The sequence below is a fragment of the Pelecanus crispus genome, chromosome 12, assembly GCF_030463565.1.
Source record: "Pelecanus crispus isolate bPelCri1 chromosome 12, bPelCri1.pri, whole genome shotgun sequence".
NCBI lineage: Eukaryota > Metazoa > Chordata > Aves > Pelecaniformes > Pelecanidae > Pelecanus > Pelecanus crispus.
Genome location: NC_134654.1, coordinates 8,263,773 through 8,283,368, shown reverse-complemented (window position 1 = coordinate 8,283,368; position 19,596 = coordinate 8,263,773). Strand labels below are relative to the sequence as shown.

The 19,596-nt window shown below is 47.1% G+C and overlaps 2 protein-coding genes across 3 annotated transcripts; one reads left to right on the top strand and one right to left on the bottom strand.

Annotated features, from left to right (window-relative positions):
* Positions 1–352: 352 nt before the first annotated feature.
* Positions 353–2,800, bottom strand: ALKBH4 (alkB homolog 4, lysine demethylase). The gene is made up of 3 exons (XM_075720001.1): positions 2,699–2,800; positions 1,739–1,936; positions 353–1,264 (listed from the first exon to the last, which is right to left on the bottom strand). Exons 1-3 carry the CDS (start codon positions 2,798–2,800, stop codon positions 623–625), a joined length of 942 nt encoding a protein of 313 aa, XP_075576116.1. The 3' UTR covers positions 353–622.
* Positions 2,801–3,489: 689 nt separating this feature from the next.
* On the top strand, positions 3,490–19,578 carry LRWD1 (leucine rich repeats and WD repeat domain containing 1). 2 transcript variants are annotated; one of them, XM_009491785.2, is made up of 16 exons: positions 3,490–3,630; positions 5,009–5,155; positions 7,454–7,688; positions 8,709–8,828; positions 10,316–10,468; positions 11,204–11,344; positions 11,986–12,327; positions 12,958–13,084; positions 13,332–13,441; positions 13,907–14,114; positions 15,633–15,705; positions 15,820–15,960; positions 16,663–16,760; positions 17,393–17,554; positions 18,350–18,474; positions 19,340–19,578. In XM_009491785.2, exons 2-16 carry the CDS (start codon positions 5,076–5,078, stop codon positions 19,478–19,480), a joined length of 2,256 nt encoding a protein of 751 aa, XP_009490060.2. In that variant the 5' UTR covers positions 3,490–3,630; positions 5,009–5,075; the 3' UTR covers positions 19,481–19,578. The 2 variants fall into 2 exon arrangements, with proteins under 2 accessions (XP_009490060.2, XP_075575578.1); XM_075719463.1 differs by having other exon boundaries at positions 3,572–3,606.
* Positions 19,579–19,596: the final 18 nt, after the last annotated feature.

Genomic DNA, 19,596 nt, shown 5'->3' with positions numbered 1-19,596 from the left:
TAATCCTCACCGTTAGAGCATGAATCTTCAGCAAAGGATAATTACTTTAATTAGTTCTCAGTGTGTCATGCTATCTGTGGAGAGACGCTTGCTTACCCTCCTCCCCTGGAGAGCTGATCTCTAAAGGACCTATCTGAAGCAGGTGAGAAGATAGTTGTGTCCCTATGGCACAGTGCAACGCTAAAAGCTGTATGACAGAACCAAGTACGGCCCAGAAAAGGTTAAAATTTGCTGCAGGGCTTGGGCTGAATCTGTGCCAAGGGATGTTTGATACTCAGCTCAGTTTAATGATTCTAAGTTTCTTTCTTGGTTTAATTTAAGCATTTAAGAACTGGCTATTTGCTTTTTGCATTTTGTTACAATACAGCTAATGAATACAACAGCTCATTCCTGACCTTTGCCTAAAAGCTCCCATTGCCCAGGAGGGTCTTCAAAGAAACAAGCCGCCCACCCTTTCCTTGCACTCTCTTATTTCTGTTTGTTAAATTTCCATTTAATTGAGCTTATCTCTGTACACACCTGGTTCCTTACGCATACTTCAGAAATAAACCGAGTTGCACAAATTCTGTACTTTATTTTTCAAGTTTCCTAACAAAATGCAATTCTGTCTTCATCTTGCTGATCACACTGGTCTTCCTTGAAATGAAAGAGCTATTTCTAGCAGTTCTTTACCCAGTTCTTCATGCCTACCTCCGGCGCTGAACTCTGCGGACAGCTCCCTGAAGGTGACACAGATTCGGCGATGCTCTATATGCTTGCGGTAAATTGCGTGTTTCCACTTGTACCGTGCATCACCATACAGCACCACCAGAGACCTTCGGGGTAAGTGAATGGCAACAGTCACTTCTTTACTTGGAACAAGCCTTGGGGATAAAATGCAGTTGATTCCCTCGTTGCCTGAATTTTTGCACGCTGACGTCTGTGTAAAAGATCCAGGGAGACTTAATTCGCTGTTTTCTTTACTGAAAGTGGAAAATAATTGGATACTGTCCTCTGAATCACAAGACATGGATAGCACAGTTTTTGAGAGCAAGTTTAAGCTAACCAGACGCTCTCCCCAAAGCCACCAGTCATCAAAATGTGGGTCGATGGCAGAACCTCTTTCTGGCACGTAGTCCAGATTACATTGTTCAACAGGTAAGAAACCGCCTAGTACAGAGCAGACCTTCATTTGTGCCACAATCTTTTTACTAAAACTTGGCAAACCAGTAAAGCTGCCAGATTTCAACCTTTGTTTCTTAAAGTTCACTTTGGGTCCATAGTCCTGTTGGAAAAGAAAAGAGGGGAAAAGCTAGTGTTAGGGAAAAATCTAGGACAAGTCTTTTTGGAGACGCTGTGATCCCTACAGGGCTCAGAGTCAAGACTTTTGGGTTTTCTTCCTGTCTCTTCCAGTGACCTGGTCACCAGGTTGCAAAAGGACTTAGTGAAGCTACATTAATCTCTCTGGAATTAGATTTGTCACCTGTAAAGTAAAAACAAACCAACACACCCACTTCTTTCACTTGGAGACTCTGTGAACTTTAATGCCTGAACATGCACCATCAGATTCTGTTTGTTGTAACTATCATGTATTTTTGCAAGAAGTTGACTTTAACTACAAGTAATTCTTGCAACTGATTTCAGGAAAAGCTTTCAAAGGAAAACATTTGATGAAACATCTAAATGTTCTGTGTTTTAACTGAAAACGGCTTTCCTTTTCCAGAGGCATCTAAGAACAAATGTGCTGCTTAAGTCAAACCTGTTTCTTTCGGCCAGACTGTGATGGTTTCCAGTCATCTTGATCCATCAGTTCAACTATCTCAGATTCTTCCTCTTCGCTAATGAACTCCTCCATCAGAAACACCCCTGGAAATGGAAATGCCCAGCCAGCAAATTCTGAGTGCTCATTTCCTTTAGCTAGGCCTGTTGCTGGACAGTAAGTGAAATTATCTTCTCCCTGTGGAAATAACAATGGAGAAGAGAAAAGCATTGGGGGGGAAACTTCTCAAGATAAGGTATTTCCATGATTTACCCCTGCAGCCTTGGTGCTGCAGCCTGAAAGCTGTCTGTACAGGATTCCTGTAGACACAAGAAATTTTATAGCTGCTTTTGGGGAACAACTCTGCCCTGCTTTTTTTACAGCTCCAGCGTTACTGTGCTGCTTGCTTGAAGCCGCTTTTCTTTCCGAGTAACATCTTTATCTTGCAAAGACGGGGAAGAACAGACGATCCTCAGTGCCAAATGTATAAGGAGATTAATGGTCGGTATTCCTCAGGCCGGCTGTAGAGATACGGTTTGTCATATCAATAAATGTTGAATGAGGAAAGTTGATAAAAATCGCCAAGGCCAAAAAGCTAAGCTGTAGCGAACCTGGCTTTTCTTAATGGATGAAACTCGGGCAAGGCCTGTCCCGGCCTCTGAGGTGGCTGCGTGCACCTGTAAGGCTACTCGGGCGAAGCCAGGTGGGCTCTTCTCACGAATACCCGGGGGCGGCCACCGGGCCCAGCCCTGGGGGGCTCTGCTTTGTCCCCAGCCGGGGCTCCCGGGGCCCTCTCCGGGCAGGGGGGGTCCCCGCACCCCCGGCGATGAGCTCTCCCGCCCCTTCCCCGGCCCGGCCCGGCCCGGCCCGCCCCGAGGGGGGCACGGCGGGCGCCCCCCCCCCCGCTCCCGCCGGCCCCGCCCCGCCGCCGGCCCCGCCCCGCCGCCCCCTCCCCGGTACCTGCGGGGGCGGAGCGGCCTGCGCGGGCCCCTCGCAGAGCAGGCAGGAGCGGATCCCCTTGCAGCCGCAGCCCGGCCCTTCGCCGCCGCCCGCCGCCTCCATCCCCGCCGGCTGCGCTGAGGATTCGGCCCCCCCCCTCCCCTCCCTCCCTTCCTCCCCGTCTCCTCTTCCTCCTCCCCTCCCGCCGCCGCAGCCCGGCCCGCTCCCAGGTGAGGCGAGCGCGGGCGGTGCGGGGGGGCCGGGGCCGAGGCGGCGGCGGGGCACGCGGGCTGGGCGCAGGCCGCGCGGCCGGTCGGTCGGGGGAGGGGGGGGGACGGGCCGCGGACTCGCTCTCCCAGCAGCCCCCGCGGCGCCCAGCAGCGGTGCAGGGCCCGGCCGCGCCGCGGGGGCTGCTGGGAGCTGTGGTCCCGCCCCCCACCGCCCACCCCGTGGGGGCGCCTCAGGCCGCGGCCGGCGCCGGCCCTCAGCGCGGCCTCCGGGCTCGGGCAGCTGGCGCCGTGCGGGGGCAGCGTGAGGCGGCGACCGCGGCCCGGAGCCGCACCTGGGCGCCTCGGTGCGAAGCCGGCGCCGCCGTCGCCGTCCCTGCTCGCGGGCGGTGCCGCGGCCTGCGCCTGGCAGCCGGTGCCCCGCGGCCCGGGCGCGGCCCCGGGGCTGCCGCGGTCTGAGGGGCCGCCGGGGCCGCCTCGCACCCCGGAGGCCACCCCTGGCCGGGCTGACGGGCTGGCGCCGGCGCTGGCGCTGTCGTCCCCGGCGCGGCGGCGGTGGCGCCTGGTGCGCGGGCTCTCCTCGGCTTAGGCGAGGCGGTGGTGCAGCTGGTGTGGGGCAGTGAAAACTGAACTGGTTTTAATCTCCGCTGCGTTAGCCTGGCCTGAATGGACACCCTGCTCTAGGACCGCCGACCCCCAGAGGTGCTCCTGTGGGGCAGGAGGAGGGTCGGTGGCCGCTTCTGGTGGCGGTTCTCAGTTGGGCTGGGGTACGGGGTTGTCAGGCCCCGAGGTGCGGGCGCCTTCTGAGGTTGTGGCGATGGAGCCATGTTATGTCACGGTCTTCCCTGCAGCTCCCGTGGTGTCACGGGTGACACGGCTGTGTCTGATGTGTCTCTCAGTGTGGCCAAAAAGAGGGTGATGGGAACATCCACAGTCATGGGTGTCAAATTTTTCTTGTAGATACTAGAGCTTAGGGGGGTTTATTAGGTTCGGCAGGTAAGGGCCTGATCCTGTGGTTTGGCTTTCAGCGACAGCTCTGTCACTTGAAGGATCAGATCCTGAACAGCTGCTGTTCAAACTGTTTTTCAGGCTCAATGCTCTTTATGCTGGTATAAAATACTCCGTACATGAAGGATTGTCCTTACTTACAGGTGTTAACAAAGCAATGCCCCGTTGCTCATCACATGCGACGGTCCAGGTGCTGTAGGCATGTTATGGTGCTGAGGTCAAGCCTAAGGACAGCTTAGTGCCTCGCGTGTTCCTCGCCATTCACTGGAGTGGTTGTTTAAGCAGCGGTGAGGCTAACACAAAAAGACAGTAGGGAGCCTGACCTTGGAGCTCTTTTCTCTTTTCTTTCCCTTTCTTCAAATCTGTGCCAGAAAGAGTGGTAAGCCACAAACCAGTAATTTCATGAAGCTACATTGGCCCTATCACTGTTACTATTCTAAATATCAGTGTATCTGTGTGTGTGCGTGTACCGTCCTATCCACATCGATGCATGAAAACATCTGTTAATTACCAATAACATACAGAATGCTGTTGATTTTTTTTCCTTGGTGAGGAAATTACATGATTGATTGGTGGTTATTCACATTTCTGGTAATTAATTTGGTTTTCCAAAATTGTAGGGCATTTAGAAGTTGTCAGCCAAGAGTCTATCCATCTGGTCAGGCCAGCGAGCATACTGTGTCATTTCTTTGGGAGGAAGACATTCACAACAGGTGTATTTATTCTTACTGTTGCTGTTTATTTGAAAGCGTGTCAGAGTTCTTGGAGCAGAGCCCTATTGCTCAGGAGAGGTACAAACAGGTAACTGCGAGACTGTCCTAGTCCCAAGTGCTGTCACCCTGTGGACAGCTTTCATCTACAGCAAGTCTGTCGCTTTAATAGCCAAGGGAGGTATTGCTGTTGTTTTGGACGTGGGTTGGGTCAGCGTGTTGAGTGTGTGCCCAGCGTAATAACAATCTCTGGTATTTTAATTTCAACCGTGTAAAAAAGGCAACTTCAAACACAGCAGCAAAATCGGTAGCTAACCTCATAAATTTTTTTCCCCCTTTTGGACTCAGTTGAAAGGACTTCCTCTTATTTCTGTTTGTTTTACCAGGAAGGTTACAAGAAGAGATCCTACAGCTGACTGATCAGTGATTCCAGCAGAGGGGTGGAGATTAAAAATGTCAAAAATTACTACAGAACTTCTTTTGGAAAGAGCGGTTCCAAGATCTACGAGGCTCCGAAAGATCGAGACACTGAAGTAAGTGCAGACAGGCCCATGGAAAATTCCAGCTGAATTCAGCCTGGGCAATCCTTTTTTTGTCTTTCTTCCCCTAAGCATTTTTAGTGAAAAAAGAGACAGTTGCGAAGCACAGAACAGGAGACGGCATTCTCGGTGCGGGATCAGTGAGCACTAGCGGAACTGCATTCACTAGATAGGTTATCAGCAGTTACCACCTCTTTTCACCATTTATATTGTATATATGCTGCCACCTTCTTTCTGTAAAACTGCTTAAGGCTGGATCCTGATTGCCTAGCCCTCAGATACAGAATCATAGAATCGTTTAGGTTGGAAAAGACCTTCAAGATCATCCAGTCCAACCATTAACCTACACTACCAAGTCCACTCTAAACCAATCAAGGGTAGACTAGACTAAATAGACTAGACTAGACTAAATATACTCCCTACCCCCGAAACACGTCTGTCTTTGCTAGCAATTGCTTAATGTGAATAAGAGAATCTCTTCTGGCCTGGATTTTAGAGGGTTTTTAAAATATTTTTGGCATTATTTCCCATCCCTTTTCCTCTCCCTCCATCACTTTCTGTCTCCTCTAGATCCAATTATGTTAGTACCTCAAATATTGCAGAGAGGGAGAGTAAACTCTGACACACTTAGAAACCACTAAAAACAGTTTTGTTGTTCAGATCCTTAACAGAGGTCATTGAAAATACATGTCTTTCCAAATGTTTAATACAGTGGAATTTTGCTGTTCCAGAACTGGTCAATCCCAGTGACTCAGCTAGCCAATTTCTGGCTGGCGCCTTTGTTGTTTTTGTTGCTGGTTTAAGAGTTCTGGGTTTCATATTTGCTCTTTAAGGTTATTTCTTTAGCTTGTCTTGTGCTAAATAATTGTTTTTAGAGAGAAACTCAAAAGGTTATCTGAAGAGTATAGGCTGCAGTAATCTGGGTAACAAAGTGATGCTGAGATGTTTGAAGCAGTGAATTTCTAGAGTGTGGCTTTTTCCATGCAGCTTCGTACCATGGTTTTGGAGGGTTATATTTCAGCAAGTCCGTTTGGAGAACGCCGTGTTGAGTTTCTCCCCAAAGTGACACGGTAGTCACACTCAGCTTTGCAGCCAGCTGAATTCTGTTGAGCCTTTCTTACGTGCTTTGCTGGCTGGTTTGGCTTTTGAGTTGCAAGTGAAGAAAAAGTGGTCTTGCTTCCTAATTTTATTTACCTCATTTATTCACACTTCATTTATATTTAGAAGGCCCTTTTTTACTAATCATTAGAGATGGAGATTCTGTTTGTTAAAGGAACTCAGGCTTGTGTCCTCGAGAGATGTTGGCTGCCAGGACTAGAAGCTCCCTTTGAAGCTCAACTAAATGATCTAATCAAATCTAAATGACCCTTCTTATAATATGCAGTTTTCACGTTCTTACAGAACAGGGGTATTTTTTTTCCCCTCACAAATATTGTACCACTTCCTACTTCAGGACAGAATGCTTCTGTTTTGGTGGCAGCCTTGGGATTTTGTAAGGTACATTTCCGTATTTGCCACTGGAAATTTTTGCAGCAAAATTCACTGTAAAAGAAATGGAAAAATCACTTTTTTGTGAAGTTAGTTCTTTGAAAACAGCCAAATGATTTGGGGACCTACCCTGTACTTGGCCTGAACTGAACTTCTGATGCAGAGAAGAAAAGTTTTGAGCCAGATCAGCAAACTGATCCAATTTGCTGCATCATTGTGTGAGTGCAAGTGTCAGCATGAAGTGAGGGGGAGGACAGGACGAGCCTTTTGGAATCACCATAGTCTTATATTGCTCAGACCAGTTGTGAGATGGTGATTTCTAAAAAATGAGTGAAGTAATGGATCTAGTGCCTACTGTGGACAGGGTAGACTGTGTAGTGAATAAGTGTCTTGTATTGCCACAGCTTGTTTTGTTGCATTTACGTTACAAAGGAATAAAATACCAAAGTTCTTAGAGGTGTAGTAATTTTTTATACGAACAAAAACTTTTCCAGTGACTTACTGCTCACAGCCAGCCCTGTTACCTGTAGGAGTTTTATTTGGATTGTGGGTTAACTGTACTGCAAATACTTTGGTAGGCTTGAGTCTCTGATGGTGTCTGTTAGCTCAGACACAGCATCTTTTCGATGTATGTATGCTTGCCATCCAGGATGCTGCTGACAAGAAAAAGCAGGTTTGGTCAGATTTACCCAGTGAGTTGTGCTGGACTGAGAGGTGCCACCAGGTGGGACCTTGTGTCCTGTGAAAGTCAGCTCTTGTTTTTCCAATGAACTGCAGATAGTTCATGTTCTCTTTTGTTTTCAGCCTGTCCAAGCTGCAGTTGAAGACTGGAGACTTAGACCCACGTTTGTTTTCCCGTCTGAGGCATCTGCAGAAACTAGATCTCTCTGATAATTTACTGGACAAATTTCCCAACAGTCTAACCCTGCCTGATCTCCGTGTCCTAAACTGCAACAACAACAAACTGGAAGATGTAACTGCTCTGAAACAGTTCCCTCTGCTCGAGGAGCTAACCTACGAGAACAATGTGTACTTGACAGTGAGTTACCTCCTGTCCTTACAAGCTAAGCATGAAATAGAGGGGGAAACAAGCAGCAGTTATGCCTAGTTCTTCTATATTGTTCTTAGGCAGCAAGTGTTAGGGCATCCGAGAAAGCAGCTGGTCTTTTTGCACCCCTTCACCAGTTTGTGCCACTATTTCCCAATCTGCAGAAGTGACTTGCCCAAAACCATTCAGATATTAAAATCTGGGTATCTTGAACTCCTGATTCTTCAGGCCAGAGTCCCATCTTCGGTAGCTTATCAGGCAGGATATCTTACGTTCATGTTTGTGTAAAATACAGTAATGGCTGTAGAAATGTCCTTCTTGTATGTTAGTTTTAGTGCCCCTTGTGCTCTGGAAGGGCAGACTTGGCCCTCTGATGAGGGGTTAAACTTGGTGATTAGTCTAGTTTAGGTTTTCTGACCTCTCCCAAGAGGCTCTGACGACTGTACAGTTTAAGTAGCTGAAACTGTAATTTTACTTGTGCTTTAAACTGGCATCAGCCACCATCACCATCCCCGCATGCTTATTTGCCGTTGCATGCTAGCAGAAGTGTATGTGTGGCTGTATGGTAAACTGGATTGGGGAACTGGTCTGACCTAAAACACACCTGACCCGAAGAAGCCCTGCTGGTATTCGTTTACTGTAGGCAGGGCAGGCCTTCCTCTGTATTGGATGCTCACTCAGAGTTAAAGGATGTGAACAGAAGACCCCGCATTGCGCTCAGGCCGGGGCAGATGAGCCTGGTTACACCACCACCACCTTGTGTTGGATGTTAGTACTGCATAAGTGTGAGGCAGGTCTTTTGTCTGCAGTTTAAGATCCCAACTCATAGGAGAACGTTAATTTACAACTAAAAGGTGATATTCAAGTCGGAAGTTCTGAGAAGATTTCATGAAATGGCTTTTCCTGACTACATATATTCTTCTCATCCTTGGCTGTATTTTAATAAAGGACTAAAGCTAAAGCAAGTACCATGTGTACAGGTTTTGTAACTCTGATGTCTTCTCTTTCTAGCTCAATGATGACTATAAAGTAATGTTTCTTTTGCAAAATCTTCGGCTACTCAATGGCAAGGATATAACCAAACTGGCTAATCATGTGAGGCGTGTCAATAGTCGTAAGCTCACTAGCAAGGTAAAATGTGTGATATTTTCTTAATCTCTAAACACCTGAGAAGTAACTAAATACTGTGCTCGGTTTAATGAAAGTTGCAAACAAGCATCAAATGGTTAACAATAATTCTGGTATGATCTGAGCACAGCCTGCAGTATGGGCCACCTAGTAAATGTCTTACTGCTGCTTTCTCTGGTCACTGCTTGCATTTGCTCTGCCTGTTCTGTGTAGCCAACTTCTGCCTTTGGTTTAAATCACAGGAGCAGGGCCAGCAAGGTCTGTGTCTGACCCTCTAGTTTTTCAGGTCGCTCCGATCATCATTCAAACATGGGAGAAGCCTGGTGCTGACATAATAGCTGCATGCACCTCCCTGTCTAATTTACATTACTGTCCTGGCCCCAGGAATGGGGAGCACAAAACCAAGCTCAGGATGATCTTGCTTTTTCCAGCATACACCGGGAGTGAGGATTTGTTCTTCTTCAGCTGTGCATGTTTGGAACTGTGTTTTCACTCATTTACCTACACAGTTTAGCTCCTGATGGATTGTCCCCACAAAGCATGTTGTGATCTTGAGAAAAATTATTGTTCTGTTATGAAAAAGGTTTTTTTTTTGTGCAGTACTGCTCTTACCATTTGTATTCTGGTTAGTTGATCTTGTTAATTCCTTCTGTGTAGCAGTGGTGGAGAGATCAAATACTGAAGACTGGGATGGCTTATTGTGTTGCTATCTGTGTAATATCTTGCACCTCAAAGGTTCTTGGTGAGGGCTGCTCAGTCTCTTATCCTCCAGGCAACTGGGCATGGTTGGCTGTTTAATGAGACACCAAATGCTCCCCCATGCTGTTCATTTTGTGCTGGTATCTGTGTCCCAGATACCTTTCCCTGATGGTCCTGCTTTGTACCTGGCTGCCCAGTTCTTACTGCTGTGTCTAAATATAAAACATCTGTTGGGTCCAAGTGCTTATGGATGTGTTACTACCCACCAGAAACTCGCAGATGGGAAACTGCTGATAGATGAGCATCTGCATGATTGTGCCCATAGTTCAGAAGCCTTTTGGGTCAAGTTATGTTTATAAATGGGGATGACATGCACCAGTCCTGCTCACGCATGCACTTGAACTGCAGGAAAACTCAAACATCCCCATTATCCTGTGCATGTTACAGTAAATTAGTTACCTGTCAGGTACTCCCTGTTAGTAGGGCACAGCGTAAGACTCCTTAAGACCATTTGCTATGGATCCAGAGGCATGAAATTGGGCATCGCTCTGGGTCCATGTTGATGGTATCTGCTTAGCCGCACTCTCTTAAGTTTGGTTCAGAGGAATTTGGTTTCTTGTTAGCTGAAGTCGTGGTTTGAATACTGATAAAATAAATGGAAGCAGTGCCATCAGGTAGCTAGCAGAGCCTCAGGGTTGGCAACTTCTTAAATGCTTTCGCAAGTACTGTTGTGCTTTTCTGCTCTGGTTTTCTGTAGTATTCTGTTGAATAAACTCAGCCTTTCTGCCTAGGTTACTGCTCACTGGGAAAAATTCTTCCGTGACCAACTTCCTGAGAAATATACAGCTGAGCAAGTGAAGTCCATCAAGAAAAAGTTCCTGAAGTCAGTACAAACCAATGTAGTGTATGGACCCAGCTCACTCAGTGAATTCACCCGCTGGCGGGTAGGTTACATTTCACTTACCCTTCTGTTCTTCAGGCAAGGACTCTGGAGCCTGATTCTGAATGGGTTTGATTAAAATGCTCTATGGATTTGGGTTCAGGGTATCAGGGCTCTTGCAGACAGGTGGTATCACTTTTTCTGGTTTTCTTCACTGCTTTGTTAAGCAGTTACAGAAGCACTAGGACTAAATGTGCACCAAGTTGCAATGACTGTCATTAAACATTGTTTTTTAATTAATAAGCAACAATGATACTTGCACTAATTAATAAGACTGCAGTATCCTTAGTACTTAACTATTTGCAAATAACTGTTAATGGCAACCTTTAGTCTTGATGGAAGCTGTATGAAAGGAGAAAAGATAATGACAGAACTGTAGTTAGTTCCAGTTGGGAAAGATACCAGTTTGTAATGTGTTTTAATTGTATGTGCATACATTCCATCTCTCCTTTGTCTTGTTCCATTGCTGTGCTGTGCTGTTGTTTTCACAAAATGTGCACCCTGGATGCCCATGACAAAGTGAAGTCCTTGGGTCATGTATTGTCAGCAGAGGACTTGGCCTGCCAGGCTGTCAGCTGAGGACACCTCCATCAATTGTGAAATTCACGTAGAATAGTGGAAGCAGATACTAAAAACTCGGCAAAGCAGCTCTTGTCATTACACATCAGAGTTCAGCTGTTGCTTTTTGTCTGTTTGGTTGGTTGGGTTTTTTTAAATGTATCCACATATTTGCTTCTAGGTGAAAATGATTGCAGAAGAGTTTCTGGCATACTCACTGGGTCTGGAGTTAAACACAGATCCTGAACCAGAGGAAAAGATGGATGAGAATGAGGAAGAAAGTACAGAAAGCCCCACAGAAGCTGCAGAGGACACGAATCAGGTAGGTGGTTTTTCCAGTTACATTAACAATGTCCTTTTTATTTCTTAGGAATTCAGTAGCACTTGTCAGTTTACATTTATGACCCTTTGGTAACTGTGGGGGCAGTCTCAGGCTCCAGTCCGTATTCAACAGCTGAGGCTTGTTCTTTATGGCCAGATTGAAGCTTTCCCAGCAATGTGAATGTTGAGTTGCTCTCCAAGAGGAGAGAGCTTCCATTCTCATAGGAGACCCAAAAGATTTCATGAGTATAGTCCTACTGACTGCACCTCTCCTTTGAGGAAGGGATATTTTTAATGAGAGAGCTGAGCTGATGCATGGACAGACTGTGATGATGCTTGATGATGCTTGCCTTCTTTGAAATGGCTGCAGACCGAATGCCCTCGGTCAGTGGACCAGACTTGTTTTTCCACATCGTATGTAAATCGCAAGTAACTGGGACAAGGGAAGGGAGATAAAAATGAGGCTGGCTGTGTGATTTTCATTAGCTTCTGCCTGTAGGAACTCTGCAGCTCTGGGCTGTCTGATTCTTGGAACCCAGTCTGAAACTGTGGGAGGGTACTTGCATTTGAATAATTAATAATCATCTGCACATCTTGGGGAAGCTAGAAACCTTCTGCAGAAACTGACAACGTGCCTTGTAGGTCACAGTAACACCCAGCAAGAGGAAAAGAAATCATTCAAAACCAGGCTCTGGAAACAAGAGGTCCAAGTCCCAGGCAAACACCGAGGAGGAGGCTGTAGTTAGTCCCAGAAAGTCCGGTCATGCGCAGGATGACCCAGCTCCTGATAAACCAAGAACATCAAACCAGCCAGACAAAGAGGCAACCTCTGAGCAGGGAGCTGAAGGGACACATAAGAATGGAGAGCAGTTTCCCAAGGGGCAAAGCAACAGAAGATCCAGCCAGCTGACAGGGGAACAGAAAAGCCAGGAGCAGGACAATGGAGTTGTTAGCTTAACCCCAGTGAAGAACTCCAAGGGCAAGGTATGTTTGTTCGTCAGCCCCCTTGGGACTGGATTTCGGCCTCTTGGTTTAGTGGGAGGAGCCGCGTTCAGATTTCATCAGAGCTCTACACAGCTTGGAGCTCGTAATTGGCTAGATACATTGTGAGTTACGGGTTTTGTTTTGGTTTTTTTTGTTGTTGTTTTAAATCTCTCAGAGGCATCAGGGAAGACCCCCCCCTGGAGACAGTGAATCCCCTGCAGGGGACAGATGGACCAGTGCTCTGAGATGGTGCGCTGAAAGCCTGTTCTTAGAAATGGGACTGGCATGGATTGCTTTCAGGTCAAACTGATGGCTGCACGGGGAAAGGTCTTTCCCCCTCAGCTCAGACCAGTGGGGATCTAAAGGGTTTTTCACATTTCTCTGCAACAGGAAATGGGGTTCACTGCTGGGGTCTGCTGGGCACATCTTTTCTAAACAGTTGCCTGCTGGTTTAGGAGTCTTGAGCATTGGTGGCACCTCAGTCTCTCCTGTTCTCTGTAGCACAGAAGGGCTGAAAAATACTTCAGTTTAACTCAGATTGCTGTCTTCAGTAGAGGGTTCTGTCAAGGCACTCACAGGCAAACCACTGTCAGGGGAATGAATTTTCTAAATGTGGATGGTTTATTGTAGGAGGATGTCAGTGCAGAGCCATTGCATTTTCTTCAGTGTCACAGTAAAGGCAACAGCCGTGAGGATTTTAAAACGCAGCTCTGGTCCTGTGTCTTCGAGCCATTGCTAGACTGTGGAGCCAGGAAAGGTGAGCTCTTAAAGAGGTTTGCAGGATTCCCAGAACCACCTGGCTCTGGAATCCCAGCAGACTCCATGCGTTAGACCCCTGTTCTCTTCAAGCTGTAGTCTCCGTTGTCAGGAAGAGACTTGCTTACATACTTCTTCTTTGACTTTGAAAACAGGAGACTGGGAGAGCACCAGGCATTGATAAGCTGCAGTCTTCATGTGTTATCCATGAACCTGGGAACTTCTCACCTATTCTTTTCATCTTTCAGATCCCATCGTGAGCTCCTCCAGAACTGTGGCAACATGTGGAGGGGAGTCCATCTGTCTGATTGATTGTGAGACAGGGACAGTGCTGAAAAAGTATAAGGTGGCTACAGAGGTAGGTTGCAAGTGGGAAGAGTAAGCATTGAATGGAAATACCATAATTTTATTATCATTACAAACATGTATACATAGTTTATATTACAGAGAGTTCTGAAAGGGTTTCAAGCATTAGCGTGAACAGGTCTTAAAAGGATGAAGATAGATAGTAAACATTTCTTGCTTATCTTTTTAGCCTGGTTTAGTTTTATTAGTTTGAAAGATGAGTCTGCTTCTCTTCTCCTCACACATGCATACGTATGTGTGTCCAGGCTGTTAAGACTTCTTGGCGGCAGAGAGGAATAAACATCGTGTTTTGATAGTTTGTGTTCTTCTGAGGGTTGTTTTGAGATTCGATGCTCCAGCTCGAATAGTCGTGTCATTTCACCTGAATAGCTCTTGTGATAGTTGTCTTATCTCTGAGCTAACAGCCGTCCCACTGGCTGTTCTGTTTCATGCTATTCTTGGTTTCTTTCTATCCTAGGAGTTTTTCAGTGTTGCATGGACAACCCTCACAATGGTAATCAGCGACAGTCGGAAGAAATCTCATAATATCTTGGCGGCTGCTGGGAGGAGAGGAATCGTCAAACTGATTCATGTGGCGGCTGACTTCTGCTACGGAGAGATAAAGGCTCATAAAAAGCCCATTGCTACCGTCTGCTTCAGCCCAACTCAAGAAACTCACCTCTTCAGTAAGTCTCTGGTTTAGAATCTCTTTAGCTTCAGTACCTAATGTAGAAAAGGCTGGACTTCCTTAACAAGGCGAATTGTCAGCAGTGCGAGCAGGTGCAGGTAGGGACCACACTCACATACAGGAAGCATGGACAGATGTTATGGAGAGAGTATTGTTAGTCTCATTTGGCAGTAATCTACAGAAGGTACAAATTGTTTCAGCCACAGAGCCTGACTCTTTAGCTGAGGTGCAGCAGCTCGTGTCTTTCTCTCAGTAGCTCTCAGGGTGGCTGTCAGGCACGCATTAGCCATAAACAAGCCCAGTAGTGGATCTGTTCCGCAGGGATGAGTAAGAAGAATGATAGCCAGAGCAGCCTGCTGGGGGGCAGGCAGTGAGCGGTCAGCTGGCAGGGCTCTCATCAAGCATGGCAACAGGGGTAATGCAGCGTATAATGGGCTGTTGGATTTCATTTTTTCCAACGAGCAAAACTATGTGTTTAATTGCTTTTGAATAAATGAAAATTTTTTGAGTTCTGTGCCTCATCAGAAATTTTTAGTCCTGTTGTAGAAGAGAGCTTTGCCACAGTAGGGCCCACAGAGGCTGAGGCTTACGGACTGGTAAGAAAGGAACCATCATATTACAAATTGCAGCTGCATTGTCAGGCCTGTAAAGTAAGCTGTTACAGAGCCATTCAGACCACACGTGCACCCCACAGCACATTGTTTCTCTTGCCTACAATTACCCACATCCTGGAGTGGTTAGAGTGCTACCTGAACCATTAAAAGTGGAATTTTTTTAAGGCATGGGTATCTGTAGTGGATACTTTTCAAGTAGGTCAAGAGCACAAAAAGCAGAAGCCTAGAGGGATAAGGAGGTTGATAGCACATCCATATAATGGCATGGACAGCAAGGCTCATTATATTGCATAGAAAATTTGGGGACTGGACACTAACCCGTTTACTCTGAGTTTGAGGGATGCCATCTGGTTAGGACCCAGATTACTCTGAGTAATCTATTAGGACTGTTTCTGCTATCAGTGCATTAGCTTGGTGACAGACATTAAGTGTCTTGCGCACTTTACATCAGTGCCTAACTTTCCCAATGGGAGCTGTTGTGGATGTGAACACAGTAAGCCATGGATATGTGGAATAAAGTGGCATCTGCCTGAGAGTAGAGGTTGGAGCTCGTATTTTAGATTCCACTAGAACCCATGACCAGAAAGATGAGCTCAAAGGAGCATTAATTAATGACCTTGTGAATCCACAACTTAGTAATGGACACCAGGAAACAAACTTTCTTTTATCTGCTCCTCTTAGAGCACAGGATAAGAATGCAGATTACTGACCGTGCATGTTTGACAATGTCTGTGAAGTGGTGTTGAGCCAGGAGCCTCAGTGACTGCTGCTGTGCTTTAATGAGCTCTCTGATGCCACAGGCAGAGTGTTACAGCCTGTGACATGGGTAGAATTGCCAGCTAGCACGAGAAGAGCCAGATGAGCAGCGGTGTCACTACCTGCTTCTCTTCTGTGTCCCACAGCTGCATCCTATGACAAGCGAATTGCACTCTGGGATATTGGGATTCCAGACTGTGACTACAAGTTCAAAGCAAGGTAAAGGTTCAAAACCCAGATGTGGCCAGTCCAGGAGCCTATCACTTCGCAGCACCACTTAACTGTTCTCTTTTTTTTTTTTTTTTTTTTTTTTTTTTTTTTTTTTTTTTTTAGCCAGCTGCTGGTGCTGGAAGCGCTCTCCATTCCCTTACGGATTGTCCTGGTCCCCACCTGCCCAGATCAGTACCTGCTGGCTGGCTGTGAAGGCGGCTGTTTTGCCTGGAATATAAAACTGGATAAGGAACAAAAAAGCAGGTGACAATCAAAAGCTGGGGGCATGCCTTCACTTTTCATAACAAGAAGAGGTAGTGCTAGCAACGGCTTTATTTCTAACCAAGGAGGTCTGAGCAAGTAAAGCAGCATGTCCTACTAAACTTAAAACATGTTCCCTACCCCATAATGGCAAGAAATAAATACTAGCGTAATGCTAAAGGAGTGTTCAAAGCTAGCAGCCCTCCACTTGTATTGATGCTCCAGTGTGCAAGTGTTGCAGGCTGCTTTGAAGGAGGGCTGACATGTGTAATGCAATACCCTAAAACTTAAGGGCGTATCATCTTGAAGTAGTGTAAGGGTGTGTAAATTCTTGGATTGCGTTCCAGTCTCACAGCAAGGCCTACCCTGCTTGTGGTACATGAGGTTACCCAGGAAACTGGCACTCTGTGGGAGCACAGAAAAAAAAATTACAAGAAAGAAGCGAGTGAAGTCCTGCCCTGCTAACATATACTAATCCTGATGCCTACAAAATCAGATGAAGTAAAACAGCAGTCTCTTCAGCAAATGGGCTTCTGCTGTATTAATAAAGCCAGGTGGCTGAAAGCTTAAGTTTAAGTGGGAATTCATCTGAGTTTGGCAAGAGGCTCACTAACACATGAATTTGCTCCTGGGTTCTGTCCCCAAGTGCCCTTCCACTGCTGCCCATTCAGGACTTGACTCATTTCACCCTTCCCCCTACTCTAGGCCTTTTGAAGCCGTATTCCAGTTTCCTAATGAGGATGGAGGCATAACAACATCTCACAGGGTTGACGGTTTGGCTTTTCTGAATGATGATGTCATTGGTGAGTATGAACACAATAGCCCAATCCAGAAAAACAGTCAGGCACCTCAGCATGTGGCAGGCTGAAGCCAGCATGATGAGCAGAGGGGCTGAATGGGGTGCGACTACCTTGTCTTTAGAGTTTTTTTTTGGGGGGGGGCTACACAGAATGGAGTTGTCTCCCAGAGTCACTTACCTTTCCTTAAAATGTGGGCTAGAGGTGCAAACCCATGTCTGAGCAGGACAGGAAATCAGATGGACCCATCCCCAAGCGCAGGCTTGGCTGCGCAGTGCCGAAGCGGAAGGGAGGAGAGCTCCTTTCTGCTCAAGGGCTGGTGGCAGCAGTATGGTTTTTGCAGGGGAATTGGGGGTTCCCACATCTGGGAGGGTGCTTGAAAGCATGGGCTGGGTCTTTCTGAAGAGCTTATGCTTGTTCTACAGTTCAGGAACATAAGCATGGGACTGAAAATCCTTCTGCAGCCTCCAATTATCCTGAAATAAGGTAAAGGAGGTGGAAACAGTTGCTGCTGGTATCAGATCCCACATCTTAAAAGCCACCTTCTGGATGGACCGCCTTCACCAGAGGCCAGCCTTTGTCTTGAGGCATTTCACTTCTCAGCAACTGAGACAGCCTCTCCCATCTTCCTTCCCTAGTTTCCAAGAGCTCTAAACCAGGATGCATATACTTGTGGAGCTGGAGTCGGTCCTTTGACGCAAAGGGGAAAGGATGCCAGCGAACGGTATCTGCGCTTATTCTGGCTGAGCTCGAGTGGTCCATGACAGACCTGTCCTACCTGACGCTCAGCACCTGCCCAGGTAGGCAGCACCCTTCCTCGGGGCAGGCAGCCAGGCTGTACCAGTCACCGTAGCAGAGACGGCCGCACGGGTCAGGATTCCCTTAGACCAGTTGTGCGTGCCTCCCTTGCACCCGTCGGGGAGCCCGTAGCTAGAGGCAGGCCTGGATTTCAGTCCCCATCAGAGAGCGCGTGTCTGGTCTGCCCTCTGCAAGCGACACGAGCCCTCGCCCCCCTGCACTGCAGCTCCAGCCCAGTGCGGCAACAGCCCAGCGCCAGCTGTATATAAATACGTAACGCATAAATGCAGCTATGCTAGTTGACATCCAGCGGGGGGAACAGCTCGGGCTTACAGTGTTACACCGACTGTACGGTGCCACCACAGTGTTCCTTGTACAGGTCTTCAAAGCACACAGAGCTGGTGGCTTGGCCCTGTACCTTTTCTAGAGGCATTTTAATGCTTGCTGCATCTGAAGTAAGGGGTAGGAATTCCTCACACAGGGCAGCTGGCTTTTGAGACTAACAAGGAATAAACAAACCTGATCTGATTGCCACTTTCCAAAACGAACAAGTCTGAAAAAGTCCGAAGAAATGCCAAAACATTGTCACTAGCTTTTCTTACTAGAGTAAAACCGCTGATTTATCTTCAAATGAATTAGTGTTTTTTTCAGAGTGAGGTAGATTCATGTATTTGTGCTAGAGAGAAAATTTTGCTGAAACCCTCCCTGGGATCCTTCAGCACTGTCTTGAGCTCTGCTTTAGAGAGGTGTGGCCTCTCAGCTCCACACTCATTTTCCAGCTTCTTTTGGTCTTACAGCAAAAGCCTACGTGTTCTGTGGTGATGAGAAGGGAAGTGTGTGGATGTACAACCTCTCAAACTACACCACAGCGTGGAGCTCTGCAAAGGGAAAACGCTCAGACAAGAGGATCCCTCCCACACAGGTGGGTCTCATTTACCCTTTGGGGCTGAGCCAGGCCGGCCTCCCTCCCCTGTGCAGCTGTCCCGAGTCTCCTGAGCAGATTTACACCAGAACATGCCCAGTGGTGTCTCTGCCCAACACACACAATTAAAAGCAATCTCCAAGCCAGGATGACCAAGGTGATCTTTCAAATCTCATGCAAACACAACTGTGACAGGAATTAGGAGCTGTAAAGCACACCTGTTTGCTCCTGTGTTCTGCAGCTTGGCAACTTTTCCTAGCAGAAGGGCCCTCAGTAAAAAAATGAGGGGTTAAATTGGAGAGCCTGAGCATACAAGCATGCAGGCACCATTTCCCTGACGAGCCGAGGGGAGGGAAGCCTGTGTGGCTGTTCCCTGGCATGCTCCTGTATGCTCATGCCAGCCCTTTCCCCCCATGCCTTGGTATTTCCCCAGCCTCCAGAGATAGTCCTCCTTTGGGCAATTACTGTTCCCTTGCATGGTGAAGGCTCTGAAAGGACGATCAGAGCCTGGTCTTGAGCTACCTTTATACATAGGTACGAAGTGCCGCAGCGTCCATCAACTTTTTGGAAGTGTATTGCCCGAGTCAGTCAGTTCCTCCAGGACTGAGGGGCAGCTGCTTTCATTTTTTCTTTTCTGATCAAGCCCCTCTGCATTAAACCCTGCTCCTTTAGGAGCAATATCATAAAGCTGCACCAGCTCCCTCAGAAAGGGGAAGAACCTTTTATTCAGGTTCCCCAGGTCAGTAGGGAAGGGGATTCCACAGAGGCCCAATTGTCAAGCCAGGCCTTGCAGTAATTAATAACCTCCCACTTTCAGAGACAATACCACCGTTCCTTTCCTACCCAAACTCTGTTCTCCTTGTAGATTCTCAAGTGGCCAGAGCTTCGAGCGAACGGGGAGCAGCTGACTGAAGTCCTAATAAACAATGTGGTATCAGACCCTACTTTTACTTACCTTGTTGTTCTAACTAGTGTGAACGTAACAGCGATTTGGAAGAAGTCATAGTTCCTTCTAACAGTTTCATTCCCATGCTTTGAAATAGTGCAGTATTAGTGACTGTTACCCATGTAACCATGAAGTTTTCTAGACCAGCTATTACATGCAAGAGAAAAAAAAAAAAC